We start from the raw sequence: 26,758 nt of genomic DNA on the forward strand, positions 1-26,758 counted from the left end.
ATCATGCCGTTTGACAATAACAAAATTTCTAGTTAAGTTGAACATTAAAAAAGTAATTATTTATTAGGGTGTAAACAATTTCAAATCTAATTGGTTATATTAATGATATTATTTGAGTTCACAATACGAACAATAATTTCACTGGAAAAGGCAATAAAAGCGACCGCGTATCCCGTGAACAAAATCCACAGCAGTTTGTTTCTCATGTTACGATGATCGAAATCCGCTTCGTTTTCTTTGACTCTGAAGGTTGGATCCGCTCGTTGCTGCAGCCTCGCATTATCGCCGATCCTCCATTTCTGCCACAAGCCGTGCTCCACAATTCTTCGTAAAATCCTATTGAATTCGGGCAGATAGGGGGATCTAGCAGAAAAAATAAATCCCTTCGGCGCACTCCAGAATACGTGGTTCATGATTTTCATTTTAGCCGGTCCAACGCCGGTCTTGTCGTTCACCTCGATGCTGTTGACGGCTACAGATTTATCGATGAGGCAGCCGATATTTTTCTCGGCCAGTATTTTGACCGGGCAGTCCATGTTGTTCTCGACGATACGAACTTTCTTCTGTAGCGCCTTGAGCTGGGCGTCGTCGTTGTCGAAAGTAATCTTTATGTAATTCATATTCGTCTCGAGACTCATGTTGGGAAAGTGTAGAATATCGTCGATCGTTTCGAACGGGCCCTCGTCGCGCTCGTTCAGGCGGAATTTCGTGAGCTGCGAGTAGAGCGTAACCGAGTACACCTGGCTAAGTAAAAAAATCCAAAAGAACATGGTCCGCTCGACGAATCTGGCGGGCAATTTGGGTGACGCGTTGCCTAGTAGCATCTGCAAAATGTGCAGCCAGGTCCAGCAACGCACTTCGAAATGCCCCAATCTAGCGAAGAGGTAAAGAAAGCCAACATGGCCCAAAGTGCTGAGCATGATGAAAAACGGGCCGAGCTTCAGATTGAGAACTGGCGACGGATACACCGGTACCAGAGCAACGAACTCGTCGAACCACACGGATACGCTAGTGGTGCCCGGGCGTTCTCGGTCCGAGCCGGCCATCACGAATATCTGATTGCCGCTCAAGTCGAGCCCACCGCTCACTATTTCCTCCAGCAAACTCCTGTGGTAGCTCTGGTTGATCGGCTGCGCGTAGCCGGTTATGTCGGGTGTCACTAATTGCAGGCTCGAGTTCATGAATTCCGCGACTATACGGATTGTCGCGAAATCTGTGCCCGTTATATCGATCGGTCGACCCGTGGTATTGTCTCGTGCAAAATTTACAGCTGGCGGCCGAGGTATCAGGGCCGTTTTCAGCCTGTACCCGTTGAGGTTGCGCAATTTGTTCGGGAATAAGTCGGCTGCATTCGTGTAACAAGTCGACGAGTGAGTTTTGGTAAATGGATTGTAGGTACGCGCTACGAGCTCACTGACGCATTCGTTGCCGCTGTCAGGCTGAGGACTATATTGGAGAATCGTCGAGTCCAGAAACTTATTTTTCCACGCGTATTCTAGTAGAGCGTTAACTGACCTTGATGATATGCCTTCCTTGGATAATAAAATGAATAGAAAATGGGGCCTTGTTTCCCGAAGCGATGTATTGGTTATCAAATCGATTTTTTTCTTAAATTGCCAACTGACCTCTACGTCTACTTGATGATTGTTTTTATCTTTTCCAAAAATCGATATTAACATTGACGTGAATCTTGAATATTTCAAATTCAAATTGCGTGATTCAAAAAAATACTCGTTGCTTGATAAAGCAGATATTTCTTCTAAAATAATTGTTGGCTTTTTTTTAGATATATTTTTGATTGAATAATCTATACTTTTCATGTCTTCGATATTGGGTCGAAGTTTTTTAAAATTTTGAATGAACAATGTTACTTGATACGCTTTTTCGATTTGTTCAATATCAATTGTCACAAAATTAAATTTGGATACTTTTAGTAATATCGCACTCACCACAGGATTTTTAACGTTCACAATACAACAAACTGTCATCAAATAGAGTTTCACACGCATTTTTTTATGAGTAACAAACGATAAATTGAAAGAACATTTAAAAAAGGACTTTCTAATGTATTGATATTATAAAAAGTTCAATTTGTCAAGTTTTATCTATTATTCTTTTTACTTACATTAGGGGACATTAAAAAGCGATTATTGAATATAAATATTTATTGTCTTAAAGGCGAGGTAATATTTCATCACATTCGATTTATTAAGCGGATTAGAGACTATTTTACGAATAGCATCAAATGCATTATTTAATAATTATAAAATCGCGGAAATTCGTAGAATTTGCCAGCAATTTTAATTTAATGATCTGAATTTTCGGTGATAGCCCCGATTGAGTTCAACAATAGCGGTGACCGTTGAGCGGATCGCGCGTGAATTTTCCGTAAACGAACTCGAATCTGAAGTAACAATGCCAAATGGATTTTTTCTCGATAAAAGCGCTCTCATCTCTCTCTCTTTTTCTCGGCGCTGTCGTGGGAAATAGTTCATTTATAACTCTCTCGTGGAAGAGAGATATATAGAGAGAGAAAGAGAGAGAAAACGAGAGCGCGTATTTCACGTTAAAGACTGTGTTCAAGATAATGGTCTGAGACTGTTTCTGAGAGTAGCTTATTCATTGCCATTTTTTTCATTGTTTTTTAACTATAATACTTGTTACGTTTAATATTTTTAGATTTCACAATAGCCAAAGGCAAAAAAATTCACATTTAGTTTCGAAAAATTGGTCGTATAAATTAAATATTTTCAATGTATTATATAATTTTTGAAAAATGTCATTTACTGACCTGGTATGCTGGTGCCGAGTGCAACAAATAGTATGGCAGTGACGGAATCTTTGATGCCGAGGGTGCAGCCGAAATACGACGCCACGTCGCCGATGATGGCTGTAACGACGCCGATGCCCACGATACTGACGACGAAGCAGAGATAACCACCAGCGATATCTGCGAAAGAGACATTAGCATATAATAAAACATGTCTGTAATTTATACACCTCGGGGCTCATACACAGCACCACAGTAACAGTGATATAAGGTTATTGTTATTTCTATTGATATATACATGTATTCCAAGTGCATATGCAGCGCAATCCTGAAATACACCCCGAAGTGCCTGACATATACGCGAAATTACTAACTGAATATAGTCTCGTTATAAAGTTGCTGTGAGGCTCGTCCTCGCCCAGCTTCAGTATCATTATTAAGGCGTATTATTATGCGTCTGTGATTTTGGTAAATTGAAAACATTGAGAAACATTTCGGGTATTTGCAAAGAAATATTTGTGTATTCTCGAGAGATTTTAACTGGTTTGAAAATTATAATTTTAAAAACAATTATTTGTACAATTGTAGAAAAAATTAATATAACTCTATAATAGCTTTATGTTCAAACATTAATTGTTCAAACTTTATTATTAACTTTAGATTTTTTTGTGACTCCTTTTTTCATATTGATATTTATTTGACGAGTGACGAATCTACTATATAAACTCATCTAGGCTCGACACGTAACATAACTTTTTATCACAGCGTGTGGGAAATAAAAACTTCCCGCAACTCGTGATAAAAAATAGTATACGTCACTCGTGCGAGAATCACCCACTTCGAGCACGAGTAACGTAATGTATTATTTTTCAAAACGGTGTAATCAACTCAATTGGCATGAGAAAATTTGAATCCTACATAAATTTTTAAAGTTTGAAAGTCCTTATTCTCACTGGATCCGTTCAAATAGCGCTTAAATATTACTAATATTGTGAAAAATTAGTTTAATTTTTTTTGCAATTTTTTTTTGAATAGCAGTGGTTTCATACCAGATTTTTTCCATGGCGTTATCAAAGTGGCGCCTGAAATGCAATTATTTTTCATACTTTAGTGGATTTTTTCTAGAGAAATATCAACTTATCATTTTTGTAAAACTTTAAAATATTTTCTCACAATGTTAACCATTTAAGCGCGATTTAAAGATTACCATTGGAAATAAAAACGGTCAAACTTTAAAAACACCTATCACATTAGTTATACAGCCTCGAAAAGAGTTATGTTGCTGGGTAGTTTTGGACTGAAAGTGGTTAAAATAAAAATTTTCTCACACATTTCGTGCTACTTTCACTAAAAATGTTCTCAAAAATCTCTAAGATTTACTTTATTTTGTTGCTCTTTGACTCATTGGAGAGCTTCCTTATCCTTATGATCAGTAAAAATTTCAAAAGCTCTTACAGTTTTAATATTATATATTTTAAATTAACCAGGGCGTCGAAAATTTAATTTGATTAAAATAAAAAGTTAACAGCAGAAAAAACCGTTGAAGAATTGTAAGTAATTAAAAATTTTGAAAATACTTTCACGGTTATTTTTACTGAATAATATCGTATAGTTATTTTTGTGTCCATATTCATTTACTTTCTCTTATGATCTAAATTTTACATGAATTCAAGTATAATGGGATGATGATTTTATCATAAAAAGCTCGTAATCTCTTCTTCGTTTCATACGGCATTAAACTAAAAATATAAGTTTTGCCTCATTTTCTTTGTATAGGTTACTTTCAAAAATCGAAAATTGCATCATCAATAATTCTTTATTACGTCGTTCGGTGCTTCGCGTTGGTAAGGCTCGCGAACGGAAGCTTCAATTCTTTTCCCAAAATTTTTGAACGAAACCATAGCAATTGTCAAAAAAAATGTCATATACTAACGGCGATAAATCATTGTCCTTTTGCTGACACAGCAAGTGGCATATAGAGTAGACAATACGCAATCTAAAAATCAATATCCTGCCTCTCTCTCTTTCTATTTTTCTCGCTGGTTCTCTTCTCTCTTTTTCTATATAACATCTACGTCATGACAGTGAGCTACATGCACGGTGTGCATCCATAAAAAAAAGGCACCACGATGTTACTGACCATTATTAGCATATTTTTCACCGCACCGACACAGAGATATTTTTCTTGCCCAGCACGAGTTTGTGTGTGAGTGGGTAATAAATGAAAGATGCAGTTAGCAGATTTGTACTCATATAATACTTGAAGAAATAAGTCAGATTGAAATTTGGATCTAGCTTTCATGATCACCGATGATTCTATACCGAATCGCGTTTGCTGCCATATTATACTGGCACGTGTATATGGTGGTCTGATCATTTCAGCAAGTTACGAAGCCGTACATGTAGATTCTCATATGGCTCTAATTTGCCTTTGTTGGATGCATTCGCTTCTGTATAGCGTATATATCGATGCTTTGGGATATAGATACGCACACATGCATAGGAGAAGTAGCGTAAATACGCTTGAAAGGGTAAGGGCCCTATGTGCAATGTTTCTAGAAAATATTGCACTTGTGTAGATTCGATTGCGATAGTGCGCGGTAATTTGCATAATGGAAGCTTGATGTTGTGTTGTTTCGATTGTTTTAGATGCTATACGTACGATAAAGTGATAATATAATTACTATGCTACTGCCAGTGAGAAAATAACTTGGTCATTAAATTTCAATTCTAATGCAAAATATCAAATAATAACATAAGAGCTGAATTACCATTATAATAGCTCAGATTTTCCATCACAATTTCAATAGTTGGAAATCAAGCGTCGTGAGATACAGTAATTAAAACAAAGAAATATTACACGATTTTCGGCGTATCGAGTTATCTAAAGGAATTATTTATTAGTGTATATCTAATGTCTAATATAGTATTTGTTAAGTTCGAGTTATATCGAGTTCCAATATATCTGTAATATTATTGATTTTCTAAATACTCTGAGGCGTGCATTACCGGACGAATTTCGTCTCGTAAATATATAGCTCTCTCAAAAACCCATAATTGACGTTAGTCAGATGGATCGTTGAATGAAAGATGAAAATTCGGAAGAGTTTCACGCGCGACGATTTTATAATATTCCATAAATTATAATTAACGTTCTATATACCACACGCTATTTTAAATTAAATTTTTTTTATCGGGTTTACTGAAATTGCTATTTATGAATACGTGAGGTTATTGTCGGTATATTTACCATGTATATAACGTTCGCAAAGTATAATAGAGCTAGAGAAAAAAATGGATGAATAGAGAAGGAAGTGTGAGAGAGAGGTATGGTGGAAGAAAAAGAGTGAAGGTATTAAAAGAACCCCTCGTGACGCGTATAAGGTTACTGTACTGCAGAAAACGACGAGATTATTTCAACGGTGACAGAGTGAGGCGTACATAGAGGCCCCCGAGCTCGCTTACAAGCGAAGTCCTACAAGCGCTATAGAGCATCTATGTGTACGCAATTTCGCTCGTTCGCTTTTCACTTTTCAGTCACACAGTCGACTTTGTACATATAATAAGCATCTTTTGCCTCTTTTTATTGTAAATGCGCTCGCGGGCTAATAGCGAATTACGTCGAGATACGATTTTGTGCGTGTACGTGTGCGCTCGCAGCTGCACGCGTAAAATAATATAATGGGCTCTCGAGGCGCAAAGCGGCAGCGGCAACGTTATCGTAAGGTGCAACGATGACAATTCGTAAATTATTCAGCTTGTAAATGCAATTCAACCATATTGTATGCATTACGCGCGCATACGAGACTCTTTACCGGCCCTATCTCCCCTTTGGATTAGGCAAATTGTCATTCGACGATGTATATACAATGTACATGTGTTAAATAGCTGTACAAGAGCTTGCTCGCTCCCTCGCTCGCGGGCGAATTACCGGTCCCGGCAATGCGATATAATGGATGCTCGGCACGTTCCTAGAACGTTACCTACTTTGTCGCGAACTGTAAAATGCCTCTCAAAAGCCGCCGTCGCCAACGCCGCAACCTATGCACTTTGCCTTTTGTATTCGCGCTGTCCTGTGGAGTTTTAATTTAGCTTCGACGTATCGCGCGCAGAGAGCTGATATAAGGGATAGTTGAGGTCGGTCTATACACACAACCATATGGGCTTTGGCAAATATAAATAGTGTCCGACGCAGAGGATGCGTGAGTTTTATATTAAATACTGAACGATCGTTGAGTAATTAAAAGCTGGCCATTACGATTATTGGCAGACTTGCTAGTGAATTATTTTTTATGTCGCAATATAGGTAGCCGGATCGATAAAGCATTTTGACTTTAATTAGTCGATAGTCGAAAGTCGGAATGCACTTTGAAGTAATTAAATATCACATTATTGATAAAGGTTGCGTTTGACGTTAAAATAGCAATAAATGATATAGCCCTGAATAATGTGGATTAGATGAAGTTTCGAGAACGAGAGTACAATAATTTTAACTGTACAGATTGCATTGATTTTCAAGAAAAAAAAAATAATCGAACAACTTTAACATTTTTGCATTGACATTTTTACTCAGCAAATAAAAGCTGTGCAAGCGTAGAATCGTCACCGTTTAATAGAATCTTGAGATTGCGTCTCGTGTTCTCGCACCTCAAGTTACATACGTTACATACGTACAACTGCGCAGTACAAGACCTTTCGGTTGGTAAAGCCGCGCGGCAGTGAATAAACGTCATCTACGTTATGCATACATAGCAGAGATATGAAGCTAATTTGCCCCGAAGGATACACATGGCGAATCACGAGTAATTGAGCAAACAGTACACGCGACATTGAAGGGACACATCAAATGATTTAAAATTTGCCTTCGTTGTATTAGGGTAGAAAAATGCAACTTGTGCAAAAAATCGTGGAAGAAAAGTATCAACTTGTACCGAACTTGTCTTGAATAAGTCAGTTATTCGCATCAATAAAACACTCGATTAAAATCTTAATTTTGTTTTAAGCTTCCCAGCAGCTTTATACATTTAATTGCAAGTACACAAATATGTAAGTTGAAACTTGAGAGTTAGCGAAATTTATTCGTAATTTATGTTGTATATTTTCATAAGCTATTAACGAAGTTCCTCACGCAGTACATTACGTCTGTTTGGAAAACAGCAGTAAGGGGTAAACTTGCGTTCCATAAGGTAATACGCTACGCCCTCTATATATCCTTTACACTATATATGGGTAAGGCTCAGAATTTTTTAAATAAACCTGCGCTCGTATGTCACCGATCTTGACGCGCTTTTGGTATGTTATAGTACATGGTAAAAAGGTCCCAAAACCAAAATTTTAGACCCCCTCCCCCTTCCTACCCCCCTCCACCCCTATAAACGTCCATTTTCGATATATATTTTTTCTGAAGGCCTGAAGCAATTGAAAAATCTGAAAAATTCACAAAAATACTTTTCCACAATCCAAACAACCTTGAATTTTTTCAGATTTTTTGAGTGCTTCAGGCCTTCAGAAAAAATCATTGAAAATTTTGAAAATTCATGTACGGCGCTACGATGCAATACAAAGCCCGATCTTTTTTTTCACTCACTTTTGGCATCCAAATACATAACCTCAAATTTTTTCAGATGTTTTCAGACAGAACTCTGACGTCTAGAGCCGAAAACCCCTATTTTTTAACGAAAATAATTTTTTTAGGACGATACAAAGCGTTGAAAAATTTGGAAAAAATTTTTTCTTGTTTTCTTCATCGAAGTACATTACCTTGAATTTTTTCAAATTTTTTAATTGAAGGCGATAGCATCTATGGCTAAAAAACGCTTTTTTATGAAAAACGAAAATTGAAAATTTTTTTTTCAAATTCCTTGTCAAATTTTAATAAATTTTGACCGTCGCAAAATTTCGATTGAAGCTTTCTAGCTTATTCTAGAGCATAACAACGATTCGAGCGAAATTCTGAAGAAATTTGAAAAATAATGTAATTGTAATGAATGTAGGTAGGGTAGGAGGGGGGAGGGGGTCTAAAATTTTGGTTTTGGGACCTTTTTACCATGTACTATAACATACCAAAAGCGCGTCAAGATCGGTGACATACGACCGCAGGTTTATTTAAAAAATTCTGAGCCTTACCCATATATATGCGCGTGAGTGAATTTGAAATTGGTGCTATCTCGTTTTCCGCACAGAGCTCGAGAGCGGCGTTTAATAATTCAATTCTTAAACTGCAAAATGTAAGACTCTAAGAAAAAAAAACAGTTCTGGAAGAAAATTCAAGGCGTCTAGGCACGCGCCCGAATTCGCTGCTACCCCGGGATATACCTGTTGCCGATCAACATGCATTATAGCTTATTGCTGTATTTCGGACCAACAACAGAAAAGTTTGTGCTCAATTTGTGAAACTGTTCACGTTCGTCACAAAACTTAAGTTCGAGTTTTTGACAAAAACTCAATTTCAAAATGAGTACGATGCAATTATTATAAAGTAATATAATACACAGACGAACTATTAAACAATTTCGGCCACGGCAGGAATCAGAATGAATAATATACAGTAATACGCGTGCGCCGCTTCTACACGTTCAACATTCAAAAGTGCTATACATAATGCAGGCGAGAGTGCAAAACAGGCCATTTAATGGGCACGAGCTTTGCGCGGCGGTGCCATTTCGAAAACAATTACAGACCCTTTTGGAGCTGCTGCTATAGTGTATAACATGTATACGTGCACGAAGCTCCCCCTTGTTTACAGCTAATTAATTATGCAATTGCTTCTGTATATCTATATCTGTGTCCTGCTGCATTGCGAGTGTGTGCAAGGTACACCTCATCTGCAGAAATTCGCCGAGTGTTTGCATGCACCCACGCCACGAAGAAGATGAGGCTCCACATAATACGCAGTACGCACGCTTGGTTACGATGTTACCCTAAGGAATCTCACACAGCTTTACTGTGCCGCTGATAAATTCGGTAAAATATATATCAAGTCACCAAGTAAATGCAATTCGCAGAAAAAGAAAGAAATTCTGGCAATTTCGTTTATATGAGCTAACGCGTAGACTTGCTTGCATTCAGAGTTTTTTCCTGTGCTCATAAGGCCTCTTCTGTAATTTATTCAGATGGCATTCATCGGGTTCTTTCGTTCGAAAATGGGTGTGCCTCATACGATTAGATTTACATTTTTTATGAATGTACCATGCAGAGAAATCACATTTTTCCATTTGAAATTTATTTGTACATCAGGTAAAATATTTTTCATCAAGTACAGCATAAAAGTTGATAATTTAATTATTGCAAAAGCGAGGATTCCTCGACATCGATACCCGGGATCAAATACTTTTTTATCGTCAGCGATACCTATTAATTTAGCTCGATCGCGAAGTCATCGTATAACGAATGAACGATTCATATGTATATTGAATTTTAACTAAATATATATAAACTCGAAGAAAGAAAGTCTGAAATTGAAAAAAAAAAAAGAAAAAATTAAACCATGTCAAGAGTAAAATATAGGGAATTCTGATAATACATCATCGTTAAGATTGAAAGGATCGATATGAATTTACTTATCTATTTAAAAATTAAATTGAATTGGACATCTCATCGTGGCCTTGTGTCTGGGCCAGATTGAAAGAGCAGCGCTGCGATATGACAACATCCAACGCGCGGGCCGTTAGCAGATTTACCCAGATAGAGGAGTGTATTTTCCGTCTCGTCGACGTCATTNATAAAGTTGCTTGTTATACATCTCGTGTGTCTATCAATCCTCTACGTGCAGTATGCGCGCATAAGTATTATATATATAGGATAGCACCGGAAGACTCTGTCGGGAGAGCTGCAGTGCGAGTTTGCGAGCTAGCTTATTTCCCGCGGCTTGCAAAGCGAATTTCCGCTGCCAATCTTCCGTCAGCCGATAAGAATCGGAATGTGTTGAGCAGCAGCTGCAGCAGCAGTTGAATGGAATGGCCTAGCAAGTGCACCAACCTCTCGCCCCGACATTGTGCGCGCCACACAAGTTTATATTTTTTGAAAGTCATTTTGTCAATGTCAAGCTCAACGCGCCTTCTTTTTTTTTTCACGCCACTGCTGCTTTCCGTATACGCTCGACATACCACATACCATTTTTGGCATATTACTCTGTATGACTTTCGTCAGCGAAGTTAAAAAAAAAGTTTGATGAAAGTACAATGATCGCACGCGACACGCTGGAAAATAAAAATTCCTCCCAAAACTTTATTGAAATGACAGTCTCTTTTTCGGACTCTAACTTTTCTGCGTTACACGCTGAAGGTATTATTTTTATGTGGGATAAATAAATTTCATTGGACATTTCTACTTTATAATATGTCATGCCCGACGAATATATATTCTCCTGGACGAGTGAAATTTTAGGTAATAAGGCATAAATTACACAATAAGATATGAGGCCCTTCTAATTAAAGCTTGAATATTTCATCAAGAAAAAGTATGAAATGAATATTTTATCTTCGCTCGCTTCCCTTCAGCCTTTCTTCGTACTAGTATTAAGTTTATAACTCGAAAAATATACGGTTTCAAGTCTAACGAACAAAAGTTCCTATGCGTGCTTTTGTTGGTCTGATACTTTGTTGCAGCAGGCGCAAGTTAATTAACCACGAGGTAATTAATTTTTATTAAAAACGAAAATGGACAAAATGATATGAAAGGACAAAAAACTATTTCATAATCTTGAACTGAGTCGTCTGGAAATAATGTCACGTTTGACAGTTTTCATTTTTCGGGTAAAATATCACCCATCCGTAACATCATGAAGCACTCGACAAGAGAAAAATATTATAAAAGACGGCCAAACTGCAAAATTGCAATTTCACGATGTAAAGGTCATGAGTCAAATTTGGGTGCGGAGTTGAAATTTCATCTTTACCTTATAAATGTGACTTGTATACAAGCTTTTTATTACACATCGTTATAGCATTGTGCTCTCTGAATATGACGATTGTTCAAGTCGCTATATGTATACACGCTAAAATGAAGTTAGAAGAGGAAAAGAAGGGGTAGAAAAAGACAACCAACAAGAGTCAGCTCGAACAATAAAAGAGAGAAAGAGAAGAACTCACACACACACAGCATGCATACATTCACGCGCGCGCAAAATGTATATAAGTCCACAACGTCATGAAGCGCTGATATAGCGCAACTGATGTCTGGAGCCAAGTGGAATGAGCATAGCTATAGTCAGACTATAAACGGGGCTTTTCTTTCTCTCTTGCTTTTTCTTTCCTCTTCTTTTATTGCCAAGCGCAGCACAATTAGCATTGAGATCGTATGAGTGCTCTTTGTATGTACGAGTATTTGTGTACGTGTGTGTGCGTGTGTTTATAATGCAACTCCCTGCCTCCATCGTCCTCGCGTGTTTCAAGAGTAGCGAAGGATCTTGTAGCTATGCAGAAGGTCTTTTACTTATAATGCAACGCGTACACAAGCTTACACATACACACACTCTACATCGTCGTAATACTATGGCAGCTCGACGAGCGCGCGGGGGCTTGAAAATTTCTCCGCCTTAAGCGTTTACGATTTCCACAGCTGAGCGACAAAAGAGACAAGGACGAATACCTTGAGAGTTTTTCTTTTTATTTACTCGGTTTTTTCCTTCGTTTTTTTTCCAAATGCAGCACGACACTGTGTACACGCACACCGCCTTCTCTTCTGGTGTGTGCATATGAATGACCTGAATTGCGCGATTGCCGCGCACAGGGTTACCCTTGAAACATCAGCTGTTCAGCGACGAGCCGAGGCGTCAGGAATTTTTCCTTCGTTATTTTTTCCCTTTTTCTTTTTTGTTTAGGTGTAATATACATAAAGAGGAATTTGGGTCATGATTTTACACCAGACAGAAATGACTTACCTACACCTCTTACCTAAGAAAGAGATCGGTGTAATGGACTGGAAAAGAGAATAGGTGTGTGTGTATATGTGTGTGGAGCTGAAACTAGCTCTTGGAGATTGAAGACACACACTCCGTTTTAGCGCTCTTTCTTTTTTTGACTTTTTTTCACCAGCGAAAAATTGCCAACCGTATACCTGGGCTGCGAACTCCCGATAAGTGAATCCTTCAGTACCACGTCTGGCTAAGCTTTAAGGCAAGATATTTTTGCAAAATTACAATTGAACCTCGGTAAGAACGCCTAGATGTAGTGCAAATACAAGGTTTTCACAAGCAAAATTTTGCTGGCAGTAGCAACAGCAGAGGTTTCTGGAATTGCGTATATTTTTTCATAAAATAATGACATAATAGATTTACGAGGTATGTGTACAAGTTAATACGCAATAATAAAGGCGAGCTTTGATATCTGAATGAATGATAAAATGAAGGTTCGAGGACACTTCGCATAAATGTACTATGTATCGCCGCTTTTTATTCGCTTCCCGTTATTATTAGTAAAAATATACGTGTTATTAGTTAAAATATACGTGTGCTGCATAGATTCAATTTGCAAGAGAATTTTATATCCCAAGAGTACGGATTAATTTAGTGTGCGCTTGTGGCACATTACGAGAAGGTTAAGTGCGAGGTAGAAAGAGAAAAAGATTTTCTTAATGTACTAGTTGTTCGGGACTCTCCCCCTTTCTCGTTCAAAGAGTTGATTATGGCTTTATTATTATTTTTTACTTTATGTCTTGACGATAAATTAATTTTTCCATTATTTTGAACCATAAGTTTGAATCGCGCATTCGGTAGCTATATATGAAAAAACACGCTGAAAATCTATTGAAAAACTTCTTCAGTATATATGCACTGTACGGTGCGAAAAGTTGAAGAGAAAGAAGAAAAAACAATTTCAATCGGTGATTACTCGCACATGAGGAAGGTAGCAACGATCGCGAGCGAGCTTTTAAAATGCACGAGCGAAATCTCGGGTACCCTCTTATGCTTGCGCACGATAAAGTATCGAGCTCACCTTGAAAGTTCATCACACGTGTCTGTGTATCTGTGTGTCAAGTCATGCAATAAAAACGGCATATTTCACGCTCGCGACGCACTCGTTTCAACAATCGCGTGCGGCGCTTCTTTGTGCGAGTTCTTGACAAAAAAATGGGAATACAGTATCACACATGCGTGCATGCGCACGTACGAGCACACACGTACAGATCTACACGTACATGAGGACAAATAGGTGTGCTTCGTCGCGATAAATGAAGGAAAAAAATGCTGCAAACTTGCTCGAAGGAAGAAAAAAAAATAAAAGAATGGATGAGAAAAGCTTTCCTTTGCTAGGCTGTTCTGTGACGCTTGGGCAAAAAAAAGAAAGAAAAGTGAAGAAAAAAATATTTTTGTGCTGCTCGCTTGACACAAATATATATGCACGCGCGTATATAAGTGTATATATACAAAAAATATATACGTATTCATACAAAGTAAAAAAAGAATGGATGGAAGTTTGGCGGAAGATGCACGACTCGCAGCGCAGCACAGCCTGCGTATGCTGAGTTGAAAGCTAAGCTCTAAGTATCTCGATAGTATAAAAGCGACAGGCGTTAATGCACGCCGAATTTCCTTTTTATCTTTATTCCTTTTTTTTCTCTTCTTATGCGAGAGTTACCCCGGCAGACAAGCGCAGGATTTTCCTCTTTCGACGACGGTTATGTGTCTTCATATTTAACGGAAAATGAATTGCCCAACACTTTTTTCCTTTCGCTATTTTTCTTCGCTCGATTTTTTCAAGGATAGGAATGTACAATAGTAACAAATGGATAAACATAACTTTTCGCTATTCTGTATTATCAAAAATCGACTGAATTAACGATAATTTTTGAGTTACGCTTTTAACATTCTCATGCGTGACGATATATGCTCTCGCTCAAGTAAATTTTGAAACATTCTTGCATACACGCACAAATTCACACGCATTACGTTTATATGCACACGAATCATGTCGGATTACAATTTTCTACATACAGAGCTCCCTGAGAAACTACTCTCGCGAAGTTATGATTCGATGTGTACATGGGTAACTGCGTCACACACATACACAGACGCGCGCGCACACACACGCATACAAACACGCGAGTAGTGATACTCGACTCGTGTAAAGTACCAAGCTGCACGTGACAATTTCACAATTGTTCGTTAATTTTCTTTTTCACTTGTTTTCTCGAGCGCGAGAGTGTCTATTCGACAAAATTAAAAGAAAAAAATTTCTCAACGATATTTCATTTAACCGACTCGATTGCGTTACATAGAAGAAGAAAGTTGCTAACACAAAATAAAAGTGCTCGAGAATCGTAAAACTGTCTTTTGGGCGCTTCTGCACTAGACACGCTGTTTTGACATGCAGGCAAATATCCGAGTAGCTGTATAATATAAAGCAGATGCAAGTAAACATGCTTGTGTGCAGAGGAATGTCTGCGCTTGATGGAAGACGATGAATGAAGCGCGTTGCTTTGAATCTTTTAGTATGCATGCATTTTTATTGCAAGTGAATAAAATATATATAATCAATCACATTTCGATGTAGTTCCCTCGATGTTAGAGAGAGTTGTTCCAACCGAGAAGAAGAATTTAAAGATTTTTATTTACAGCTACGGTAATTTTAAAAATAAGTAGATTTTTTCTTTTAACTCAGCACATGCTAGAAATAATTTTATACTAAATTTGTGTAACTTCAAATGATTCGTCTAATTCTAAAACAGATTATTCACGTGAATAAAATATTGAAAAATAAGTACATTAGATCAATATTGACGAAACTTAATTGAAGTTTGAAAATTGAAGTAAGCCTAGACATACAGAAACAGAGAAAGAGAGAGAGAGAGAGAGAGAGAGAGAGAGAGAGAGAGAGAGAAATACTCGCCGTTGACAAAACTAATCCAATATTCGTGTAAAGCCGTGCGAAGAGAGAGAGAGAGGGAAAGAACAATTTTGGGCTCACAGCAGAGTCGACTGAGTGAATATTGCAGTTTTTCTGTCGTTTTACGGTTCCTTTTTTCTTTTTCTTCCGGTGACTCATATTTACTTTTTTCTGTTCTAGGTTTTTTATTCTGCGTTACTTCTGTTTCCACGCTCGCGCGTTCAAAGATTTCCAGGTGAATAGCGTTGGGGCTTCACAAAAATCGCGGATTGCAATCGTACAAAGCAAGAATGAAATTCTCATTTTCTCTTTTAATTATTTCATTCACAGTTGCAATATATATACAGCTTCCGTGTGTCAATGCCTCCGGCCTCCTCTGCCAAAAGCCATTTTTTTAATTACTCAATGCGTGGGTATAGTTAATTCTCATTATTATATTCACGTTGCCGCAACGGTTTTTTACCTAGCCCAATACTGCAACCAATCGATTTGATATTTAACATCTGCTTCAGCCGTCTATCAGAAATGCACTATATTTACTCGCGGTAGGATGTCCCCGTTCCAAGGAAAAACCGAGCACGCATTTGTCGACGCACATGCTAACATATATAAGTGCGCACATACCAGAGATGCTCATTATTCCGACAGTTATTAGAATATTTAAATCACTCTCGAAAGCAGTAAGACTCGAGCTAGGTTGAAAATAAAACAACTCCTCAGATAACATAGTTAAGCGAGTTGTGCGTCCAACTCGACGGTCTGTGCTGTAGATGCCTGACACAGACTCACTACGACGCGACGTCGTTTTTCATGGCTAACGACCAATTATCCTCATTTTTTTCACATAAAATCATCATTCTTGGATGATAGCTCATTTTTTTCTCATAATTTTGTTAATTTACGAACATTTTTAAGCATGTATGTTGTGACTTGTGTAAAAGCAAACTTGTTACTGCAGTTATAATTAATAATTTATATCTGTTGTCGCACTGCGTATTACTTGATGATTCATTTTAAAAATTGTCACACAATTATAAATGAATTCAAAATTAAAACTATCATTTTAATGATATCATATTATCACTTGTATATTATATGCGATATATTTGCTAATTCAAACCGTCTGAAGAATTCTCTCGCTTAAAATATAATTGAAGATGCACAGGTGTCATGTTTTCAATGAATCATGCCATTTTCAGTAACTAAATTTCCGCAAGCTGTTTTTTCCACATTCTCCTCGAGTGCACTACAACATTCGCATCCGCGCGTATATGTTATCAAAATATGCACGTTGTTTATTCGATGGGGTTTCGTGGTTTTACCGCACGCTTGACGAAGTATTTCACAAGTCGAAGAAATTCGAGTATTCAGCCACACTTCGCCTAAACTTACACGATAATTGAAAATAAAGTATACAACTGCACAGCTCCCAGTATGAAGTGCAATTCCAGGTAGGAAAATTAATTAGACTGTGATGCTAAAAATATTTGCCTCGGTCTGAATAAATTGGATATCGGTAAAAGTTCTAGCCCATGCGCCATGGTATTTCAATTTCAGATATTTTATTAGCATGTATACATACAATTAAGGACGATGATTTTTTTTAATAGCATCCGATTTACATTCCGAGTAAATTCAAAAATTTTGTGAATTCCGTCAACATTAAAAGAACCATTCAATCAACTGATTGATTTCTTTACGAATTATAAATTTAATTTAAAATTTTTTTTTCAATTTCAATTTAAAAAAGTCATCTTTTTAACCATTTTTACTTTTTTGCATTCATAGTTGCAACGAGTTGACAGATCATTTTAAATAGCTTGACTTTTTAACGAGGATAATCGAGCGATTCTTTGAAAAGAGATAGGCAGAGGATGTGGAAAAACTTGAACGTTCGATTTACCGCTGTGCATGCGGCTCCTTTTCACATACACACACATACGCGGCAAAAAGCTCTGTGTTCTCTTTGAGTCTATATTGCGCGCACCGTGGGAGAAAATCCCTTTGTGCGCATTGTACAATACTTGCAGCCGTGTGTCAGCCGTGTCGTGCATAGTGCGGCTATACTCAATCGCGGCTTTTTTCATCATTCTATTTCACACCTACTTGCGAATAACGTGCATTATGCATTGGTGACAGATAAAAAGTAAAAATGAAATCGGTCCATTATCCACGCTTCGTGCAGGGCTGGAATTTATAAGATTACGCGCGTCGATATTAGCCTCATGCGAATTTGATATGGACATGGAAAAAAGTGTGAATTCGTTCGCTCGATTGTTTCGATGCATTGATGGCACAATAATTGCCATAAAATTCTCCCTTGGACCGAAAATTCGAAAAATATTCTTCGTACAGTTGAACTGAGGAAGTGTAAATCCCGTAAAATTTACTGTATTTCATCGTTAAGAGGTCAAAGTCTGAAAATATGATAAAAATCGGCATCATAATTATTACTATTTTTTCTATTAAAAAATACTTTGCAGCATTATAATTTTTCTCATATTTTCAGTCTCAGGCCAAGTTATGATGTAGCAGAGTAAATTTTATTTTCAAATTTTCAGCGTACGTGACGAGATAAGTTCGAACTTTTTTTTGGTATACGAAAGCTACCGACGAGAAACGACAGATTAATCGAGCTCTGTTATTGACTCGCGTATTCGTCGCGACAGAGAGAAAGAGCTGCATACAAAGCCTCGAGCTAAAAAAGAGCATATCCATAATACATGCCCGAATCGCGTGACGTTGGTAAATATCAACTCGTCACACGGCTTCCAAATTTTTTGCGTTTAACGTTGTACCTCCGATTCGTTAAAGTAGTTTTTGCCTCCGGCTCCGCGAGGCGTGAACACATTGATAGTAGACTCCTGTACACACAGTCGTCACGCGCAATCATTTGTATCGTCTCATAGATTAACTCCCCGCAAAAAAAAACAACTTATGTCTATCCGCATAGAGCGAGCTTATATCATTTTCACATGGACAAAGCAAAGTATTAGTCAAACACGCCGCGTAAACTTCTTCAGTTTGAATAATATGAATCAACTAATCCTATTATTGTGCAGCTGTATTCTCTGCTTTCAACTGCTGGAAATATGTGTGCAGAGAATATTTCAAAGCTTGTATAAATTGAAACGTTTTGGTAAGAAAACTCGATTAATTAAGTTGAAAGGCCCGCTCGACTTTGTGTATAGGTATTTCGTTGAAATGATATTATTAATAATGAATATGCGTTACTTACCGGTCGGCGGGACAAAGGCGAAGAGGACTTTCCAGAAGATGGTGAGGCAGTGCATGAGATAGTCACCGACCGAGGGCGAAGACGGTTGTCTCGCCGCACCGTCCCCGCTTTCCTCGCCGTCCTCGTCGTCGTCACCGCCGCTGACGGTCAGCGCTTCCGTGAACTGCTCCTTCCACGAGCTCGTGCCTATGCAACACCAGGATATGCAGCGATTATATTTCCTGTTTCTATGCTTTGCTAAAACAATGGTAGAGAGGCGTGCGTGTTTTGTGGCGTGTTAATTTTGTTTTTCGTTTTTTTTGTATTATATATTATGTGAATTAAGCGCTACCCGTATATTATACGTCGAACTCGTTCTATCATGTGCGGTGCTTTGTATATATTTAACAAGCGAGTTATTTCCAAGCGAGCGAATTAATTGACTATTGGGGTGGCTTAATTGATGGAGACAAAGGATCTGTTGCTTGAGTTTAAACGAGCTACCCTTATCTCCTTGTTTGATTCTACCACCCGATCCTGTGAAGAAAGATTTAAAGAAGAAAAAAAAATAACAAAGCTTCTGTCGGCGAATGTCATTTATTTTTCTTGGATATTTCCTCGTGTTTTTCACTCTGGTGAGAACGTATTTGGAGAGTCTTTGTTCTGTTTCGGTATATTGTCTTCGATGAAAATTGGTAAAACGTAACTTACCCAAAATAATCGAGGCATTGGCCCTCTGTACAAGTTTGTCGACGGTATTCTTGAATTCCTTGGATTCCTTGATCCTGATCTGTGCGCGGAATATCTCGCCAAGCTTTGGCCTGCCCAGCAGTGCCATTTTCTCCTCTTCCGTGCGGTCCTCCGGCGCTTTCATCTCGGCGGCCACAGCCAGTCCTGCCTCGGCTATAAGCAAATAAATGAATTCTATCAACGAGTTGTTTCTGTCGACGCGTTCCGAGGCACCAGTTGGCTGCACAGTTGGTTCGCGGTCAGACACGCTTTGGTCGATTATTCATAATTACGAATGTCTGAATGTCGGATGCAACGTTAAGAAACGTAAGATAAAACTTTCATGGAGTAAAAAAATCGCATCGACCTGTGATGGCTGACCGTTTACCAACTTGCACTACTTGAACTCACTGTAGGGGTTTAGTATTTTAAGATAGTTATTTGCGGTGCTGGCATGTATAACAATTACGTCATATTTTTATTCATAATAAAGTACCAAGGAAAGCAATTGATTTAATTTCTTTTCTTAAGATCTAAAAAATTTCAGGCTTGCTTGCTTTTTCTATTTAGCATTTTACACGTAGATTTAGATTAATATTAGCGGCAGCAGCATCAACGCTGTTATCAAAAGTACGCAATAACATATTTTGTATTTACAAATATAGCTTGATTATTAATGAAATAACAATGCACATCTATTTTGAACGTTGAACAACACTGATCAAATTTTTTGTTAGTATTATAAACTACGTGAAGCGTTTTAGTAATTACTTTATTGCAAACTACTAGAATATTTGAGCGGTTTGAAAAAATTTTGATTGATATAAGCGGTTCTACATCTTAGACGGACATTCTATTGGTTGGTCCAGATGACAGTTGCTGTCATAAGATAAACATGTTGGACTAGCAGTGAGTGAAAAATTTCGTTGAAAATCCATCCAATTTTTATTTGATCGATTTTCTTTATGGTCATCGCATGTTATATTTTTATATATTATTGGTGACAGGGCATCAATTTAATGGGTTGCACTTTTATCATGTGAAATTCAATCGGAATTCAATGCAAAGTCAAATAACGAATTAAAATTTAAAATTATTAATATTATATTTAACGCCCTTCCATAATCATTTACTTTTCTCACAACCATGGTCGTTAACAATCTACGTCCATCGATGCACTCATATTATATACCATGGCATAGCTGCAGATGTGCACCATGCAGACGTCTCTTTATACTTTTACACCGTAGCAGGTAGGAGAAGGGGGGAGGGGGGGGGGAGCGATTAATCGACATCCGAGCCTTCTACTACATATTGTTGTGAGCACGCGTGTATACGACGCGCAGCAGTGCACGTTAAGAGGCGCAGTTCTATATGCGTTGTACGGGGCTTCCAAGCCTATATACATATATACGACATTCGGCCCTCCCGTTCCTACACACATACTTTGCGAGCTCGCGCGCGAGGTTACGATCGGACATGCGACGAATAAATCATGAGCCATGGGACACACAACGTACAAACGGTGCGGCCTATGGAGCGGGCGGCGGTGCGCGCGTCAATGTAGGTGTATGAGGCCATTTGCGTGGCTTCGGTTGTGACGTGATTGTGTGTGCCTCTTTTGCGCCCTCCGACACGGTATTAATATGATCATTCTCTCTTTTTTTCCGTCCCTCCACGCTACTCGTTCGTTGGTGGGTCTTTTTGTGTGTACGGATATTCGAAAGGTAAGAGTGTATTGATTTATGTAGGCTGCCGTTGCATTATCGATTGATCCGGAGATATTTCTGCGATAAATGTGTCAAAATTATTTACTGGACAAACTTGTGCGAAACTGTAATAAAATGTCTGTAAAATTTTGCTGCAAGGATGGCTATTCAAAATTTTGTGATAAACTCTTTTACTATGTAATGAATAAATTATTGGCGCTTACTAACTACAATGGATTTTTTCAATATAATGATTTCATAAAATTTATAATAAAATCTTTTCCTCTGCCAATAAACCTTTTCAGAAATATTTAATAATATATATTCGAAATAATTTCATTTCCAGAGGATTTAAATTCATCAGTCATTCATGAACGAAAGATATTACTCTCCCATTCGGTGTTATTTCTCTTCCACATTTTATGAAAATAAACTCGACGTGAATAATAAAGATTATCACGTAATGATAAACGAGGATGCGAGGTCGTTGATCTTTATTAAAGGGTATATAAAATGTGTATGTGTTCCGCAATTGCAGACTTACTACTACTTCGCGCGCCTTGTCTGTCTGTGAATACGTGCATACGTACACGTGTGTAACGTGTAGAGCATCGAGAAACGTGTACATATAATAGTACTGTACATATCTACGTGTGCACTGGACACGCTCTCGTTTTGCCTCTACGACGTGTGGCGCGGCACAGTCAGGCTTTCAAGCATTGCACGGCATATTAGCACGAGACTCGAGTTTGCAGATCCCTAAGATCGTGTAAATGGAGCGTCTCTTGCCTTCCTCTCTTTCTCTCTCTCTCTCTCTCTCTTGTATTTCTCACTTCGTGTAAGGGCTGCCATGTAAATAACTTCACTTGCTTTTAATCATATACCTGTTGTAAACCGCACTTCTGCGGCGTCGGGGGGCGCTCGAAAACGTAATATTTATTCGAGACTTAATTCGTCCGAGAGCGTTTCTCTCATCTGCAGGAAAAATTTTTGCTTTTGAGTAATCAGCCTCGGTGTTTATGTCAAATAATTAAAAGATCATTAAAACTAAAAAAATTTTAACTGCGTGATGCTTGCTTGCTTTTTCCTATTTTCCGACTTTCGTCGAATGCATAAGGGCATAGCGCGAGCTCTCACGTCATAACGTGGAAAATGCCATAAAGCGTGTATAACCCATTCGTTTTATACGTTATACACTCTCCAAAGTTCAGGGGGGATGATACTATCAATGCGCTACATAACATGCCGAGCTACGTTTGCACCTGTATATACTGCGACACTACAGCATTTCGATTTTTTTTTTCTCTTTCGTTCTTTCTTTCTTTCTCTCTTTTTTTTCTAAGCAGCTTTATAAGCTTCGTCAGCGCTGCAGCGAGCTAAGTCGTAAAGTGAAATATATACGTATACACTCGCTCACACAGCCTAGTAGCAGTTGCCTCACGGCTGTTCACCTATCAATACTGATGCGCCTTCATAAAAGCAATTATGCATACAGCGGAGCGCCTGAAATTCTGCTATTCTTCGCATTAGACTATTCGAGCGTTTAGTTCAATGCGAGTTCAGTGCCTCAGTCCGACAAATTAGTACACGTGAGTTATACGCGGGACCAACTGTAAATTACAATAATAATTTCTAATAGTTTTCGAGAGTTCGTGAAACTATTCAAATTAACCATACGAGTCTTATTTTTCAGCGCTATTAACTATTTGTAGTTATAGCAGATGGTGAATATTGAATTGTTATTCTGCCGGAACTGTAATATCTGCTAATTTAATCATCGAATAGGTAGACGCAGCGGCAAAACACGAGCATAAATCCGATGAAGCTAATTGCGCGACGAAACATATAAGATTCATGCATTATCTGCTCGTAGATCAGAGTGGCCTTTTCTAAATTAATGTAATTAGTTTTTGCAACATAAATTATTTATTTTAACTACTCCGACGTATTTGATTCACATCGTGGCAAGTTGAATTTGCATCATAATTTCTCGAGCTATCCCAATTTGCAGGATCGGTATGTCTGTAAAGCGAATTGAATTGTGAGAATGTGCACTGCACAAGAATGTATTTTTGGTTTGTTAAATAGTAGAAATAAAATTGTTGCATTTTTTATACCCTTCATGATGACGAGTGAAATTTTCTGCGCGATCGATATATCACTCGTAAACGAACTTGGCTTTTAAAAAGAGAAGGGCAGAGAGACAGAGAGAGAGAAATTATGTACATACAGATGCACTTTACGAATGAATTCTTTGGCCGTACCGAGGCGTCAAGTAGTATTCCATCGTCATGCGCACTACACGTACACGTATATAGTTTAGTCGCGCTGGCGACAGTATAAAGAATAAGAAAAAAAACTAAATAGTAAATATTTTAAGATGTGCTTAACCTGAAATCCAGCGGTATATTATGTTTATAACGTTGCTGCACATACATCTGTACTGCAGTGCATATATACATGTAAAGCTCGTGCTCGGCCTATACGTATATAAAAGGAGTTGTTAGAAGCGATAGGTACATAGTTATAGAACACGAAGCCCTAGAGAGTTTAAAAGACAAGAGAGAGAAGAGAGAGAGAGAGAGAGAGAGAGAGAGAGAGAGAGAGAGAGAGAGAGAGAGAGTAAAATCAATGCTCAATAGAGCCAAGGTAAAATCTTGGCAATGAAAGAGAGATGGAGCCCGAGTGCCGCCGTTACACGATACGCCGCGAGCGGCCTGATCATCGAGCTCTCTCTTGCGTGTATGCATAGCGTTGGAGCAGTGCAAGTATTAATACATCCTTTCGTGTATTGACAATGGTGTGTATGTGTGTGTGGGTGTGTGTGCTCTGTTCACTGTGAATTGTGCAGCTACGTTGCATGGCTTTAGAGGATTCAGCTCGGCGAGCTCGCGTGCGAGCTCCAGCCACGCGTCCCATATATAACGGCGCAGATAGGTCTCGTCACGCCGAGTCGTTCGATAATATTGTGTATTATTGCGCGGGGGGAAAATCTTAACTTGGGCCGAGGATAATGGATTTTTTCCCTACTTTCCCCTGCATTTATATGCCTCGTGCCGATCGTGTCTTCGAGAGCTTGCGCGCAGAGTAATCGAGCACGCTCACCAAAGCACTGATAATGTACCATCTTATAGACTTTCTCGAAAGTTAATGCAGCATTTATGCACTTTTACCTTGAGATATCTTTTGCTATTCTTTTTCTTAATTTTTTTTTCACCCATTACTATGCACGTATAATCTGAATTACGTAAATGGGTATTTACCCTGTCCTACAATATGACTTTACTTTAGTTACATAAAATCCGTACGTCAAGTGTCCGTAGCACAAGTAGAGTATTCGTCGCTGATTTTATATGAAATTCATCGTACGCCACGCGTATTATATGCAGATTCGCTTCGATAATTAACACATTTTCAATTGTGTATCTCTCCTTCGTTACAACTTCTGCGCAGTTCAAGTACATGAGCATAAGCGAAAAGCATCCGAGCGCTGTGTAATGCGAATCGCGAAACTATTGGCTCGTAAATTCGTTTCGACAAGCTGAAAAAAAAGAAGAGCAATAGGCGCCTTTTACAGCTTTCACGCAGGCGTAATTCTTGCGCGCAACGCTAACGGCCATCACTACCCCTCGCCTCCTCTGCACGTATCGATGGCCCGTCAATGCTACGTCACCGTAAAAAATGTTATCTCATGGATGCATAAAAGCGCTGTCTTGCCGTATATACGGCTGACTATGCATAAATGTTTATGCATGCATCCATCTGGCGCGCACACACACGTACAAACATGGATATATTATTATACACATAAACATAGTTAGCTAGTTTCTCTATTTCGCCGCTTGAGTCCGATTATACAGTGACTCGTAGACGAGAATATATTTTATACAATGTATATGTATACAATATTATGTTGAAAATAAACGTCAAGAGCAAACCCCGTAACCCACGACATTCTCTCTCGTTTTCTCTCTGGCACACTATTATACGAGGATATCATTGCACGCAAGCTCTCATACAAAAACGAAATCCCACGACTATTGTACGCTCTGTATTGTGAATACTGCCGTTTCTTGTACGTGGGTCGCTTTTCCTTAAACCTTCTTGCCCTCGGGACAGGGATATTATTTTTATATAATCGTGTGGTTATATATAAGTAACAAGACAAGAGAGAAAGAGAGAAATAAATGATATCTTTCATCGAGTGCACGTCTGTGCGTTAACGACAAAAAACCAATGTCCAAAACACAATTCGCGGACGCACAGCAGCTGCAAACACACACGTTATGGTTGGTGTGTATGGGCTCGAGTTTCGAGCTTTATTGGATTTGGCTCTTAAATATATACGCTATTATACATTTTGCTTCGCGCGCGATTCATTACGTATCAGAAATGGCACGGAAAAAGACGTAAATAAATCATGGGTTACGAAAGCTCTCTGACGCGGCACAAAATTACAAATAATGCACTTCGCTCGTCGTCGTTTTACCCAACCCCTCGAGTTTTAGTTGGTAAGCACTGTACATCGAGAGTGTAGACTCGCGACCCAAACGTCCTAGTCACGATCATTGTTGTTATTTTTTCATTGTGTATGCGATTGCGCACTTGCAAGCGTAAACGGCGCGTGGAAAGCTTTTACTAGTAAGAATGTCTGGCTGCACAAACGAAACACGTGAAAAGCTGGTGTTGTTGCGTTTAATTATTACAGCCAACGCAATCAATTATACACTAGAAACACCGTTGAAATTGTTGACTGAAATTGAGCGACGTTTCGAGTTTGTAAAATAGAACGAGAGTACTGAGAGAGTAAACGCAGAAGCCGCAGGTTAATGACGTTGATGTAACAAGGAAACAAAGCTTTTCTAAAAAATCGACTGGAGTTTCTTTTGTAGCTTTCCTTTCCTCGAGAGGCATGATAGCCCATCAAAAGAAATTCATAATTATAGACTAACCTTTGCAATTGATATAATACTTAGGTGTAATTACGATTGTCCGTTATCGCAGACAGTATCTGTTGTTGATGTGTGTTTTTTTAATTTTCTTCGTTCCCTTTTTTTTCTTTGTTTTTTATTTAGTTTACGCGTAATTCCGGGTAAAAAAAAGGAACGCACGCAACTCAAAAGTATTGTAATGCTGCTTTTGTGGATGTATAATAAACGCGTGCGACGCCGAAGCTGCGGGCTTGTGTATCGAAAAGTATGCAACATTTTCGCGTATGAATAGGTTTAACTTACACACGCGCTTGCATACATACATAATACCTTTATTATATGCTATTGTATTATTCAAGAGAGTTTATGTGTAAAAATAAAAATAAAAACGCGCGTGCAAATCTCGCGCTTACATCGTTGCCGCATGTGTATAGGAAAATAAAATATGGCCAAGAACTAGTTTTGTTTCTTTTTCTTCTACTTCTTTTTTTTTTCTTTGCTTTGCGGAACTCTTCCACGCGCAGTGGCTCTCACAATGGGTTATCGATTCTTGCGGTTATGGGGTGGCCGCGGCATAC

General features: G+C 38.4%; 1 protein-coding gene across 3 annotated transcripts in view; it reads right to left on the reverse strand.

Annotated features, from left to right (window-relative positions):
• LOC106651945 (sodium/calcium exchanger 3) overlaps positions 1-26,758 on the reverse strand; it is a 96,394-nt gene that overhangs the window by 12,716 nt on the left and 56,920 nt on the right. The window contains exons 4-6 of one of the 3 annotated variants that reach the window (XM_023460074.1): positions 19,523-19,705; positions 18,833-19,018; positions 2,792-2,950 (exon numbers count right to left, since the gene is read on the reverse strand). In XM_023460074.1, the coding sequence (XP_023315842.1) occupies positions 2,792-2,950; positions 18,833-19,018; positions 19,523-19,705 (528 nt within the window). Of the gene's footprint in view, positions 1-2,791; positions 2,951-18,832; positions 19,019-19,522; positions 19,736-26,758 lie in introns of all 3 variants that reach the window. The other 2 variants (XM_014370654.2, XM_023460073.1) reach the window with 2 other exon arrangements.

Source organism: Trichogramma pretiosum, unplaced genomic scaffold (genome assembly GCF_000599845.2).
Source record: "Trichogramma pretiosum strain Unisexual culture from Peru unplaced genomic scaffold, Tpre_2.0 scaffold42, whole genome shotgun sequence".
NCBI lineage: Eukaryota > Metazoa > Arthropoda > Insecta > Hymenoptera > Trichogrammatidae > Trichogramma > Trichogramma pretiosum.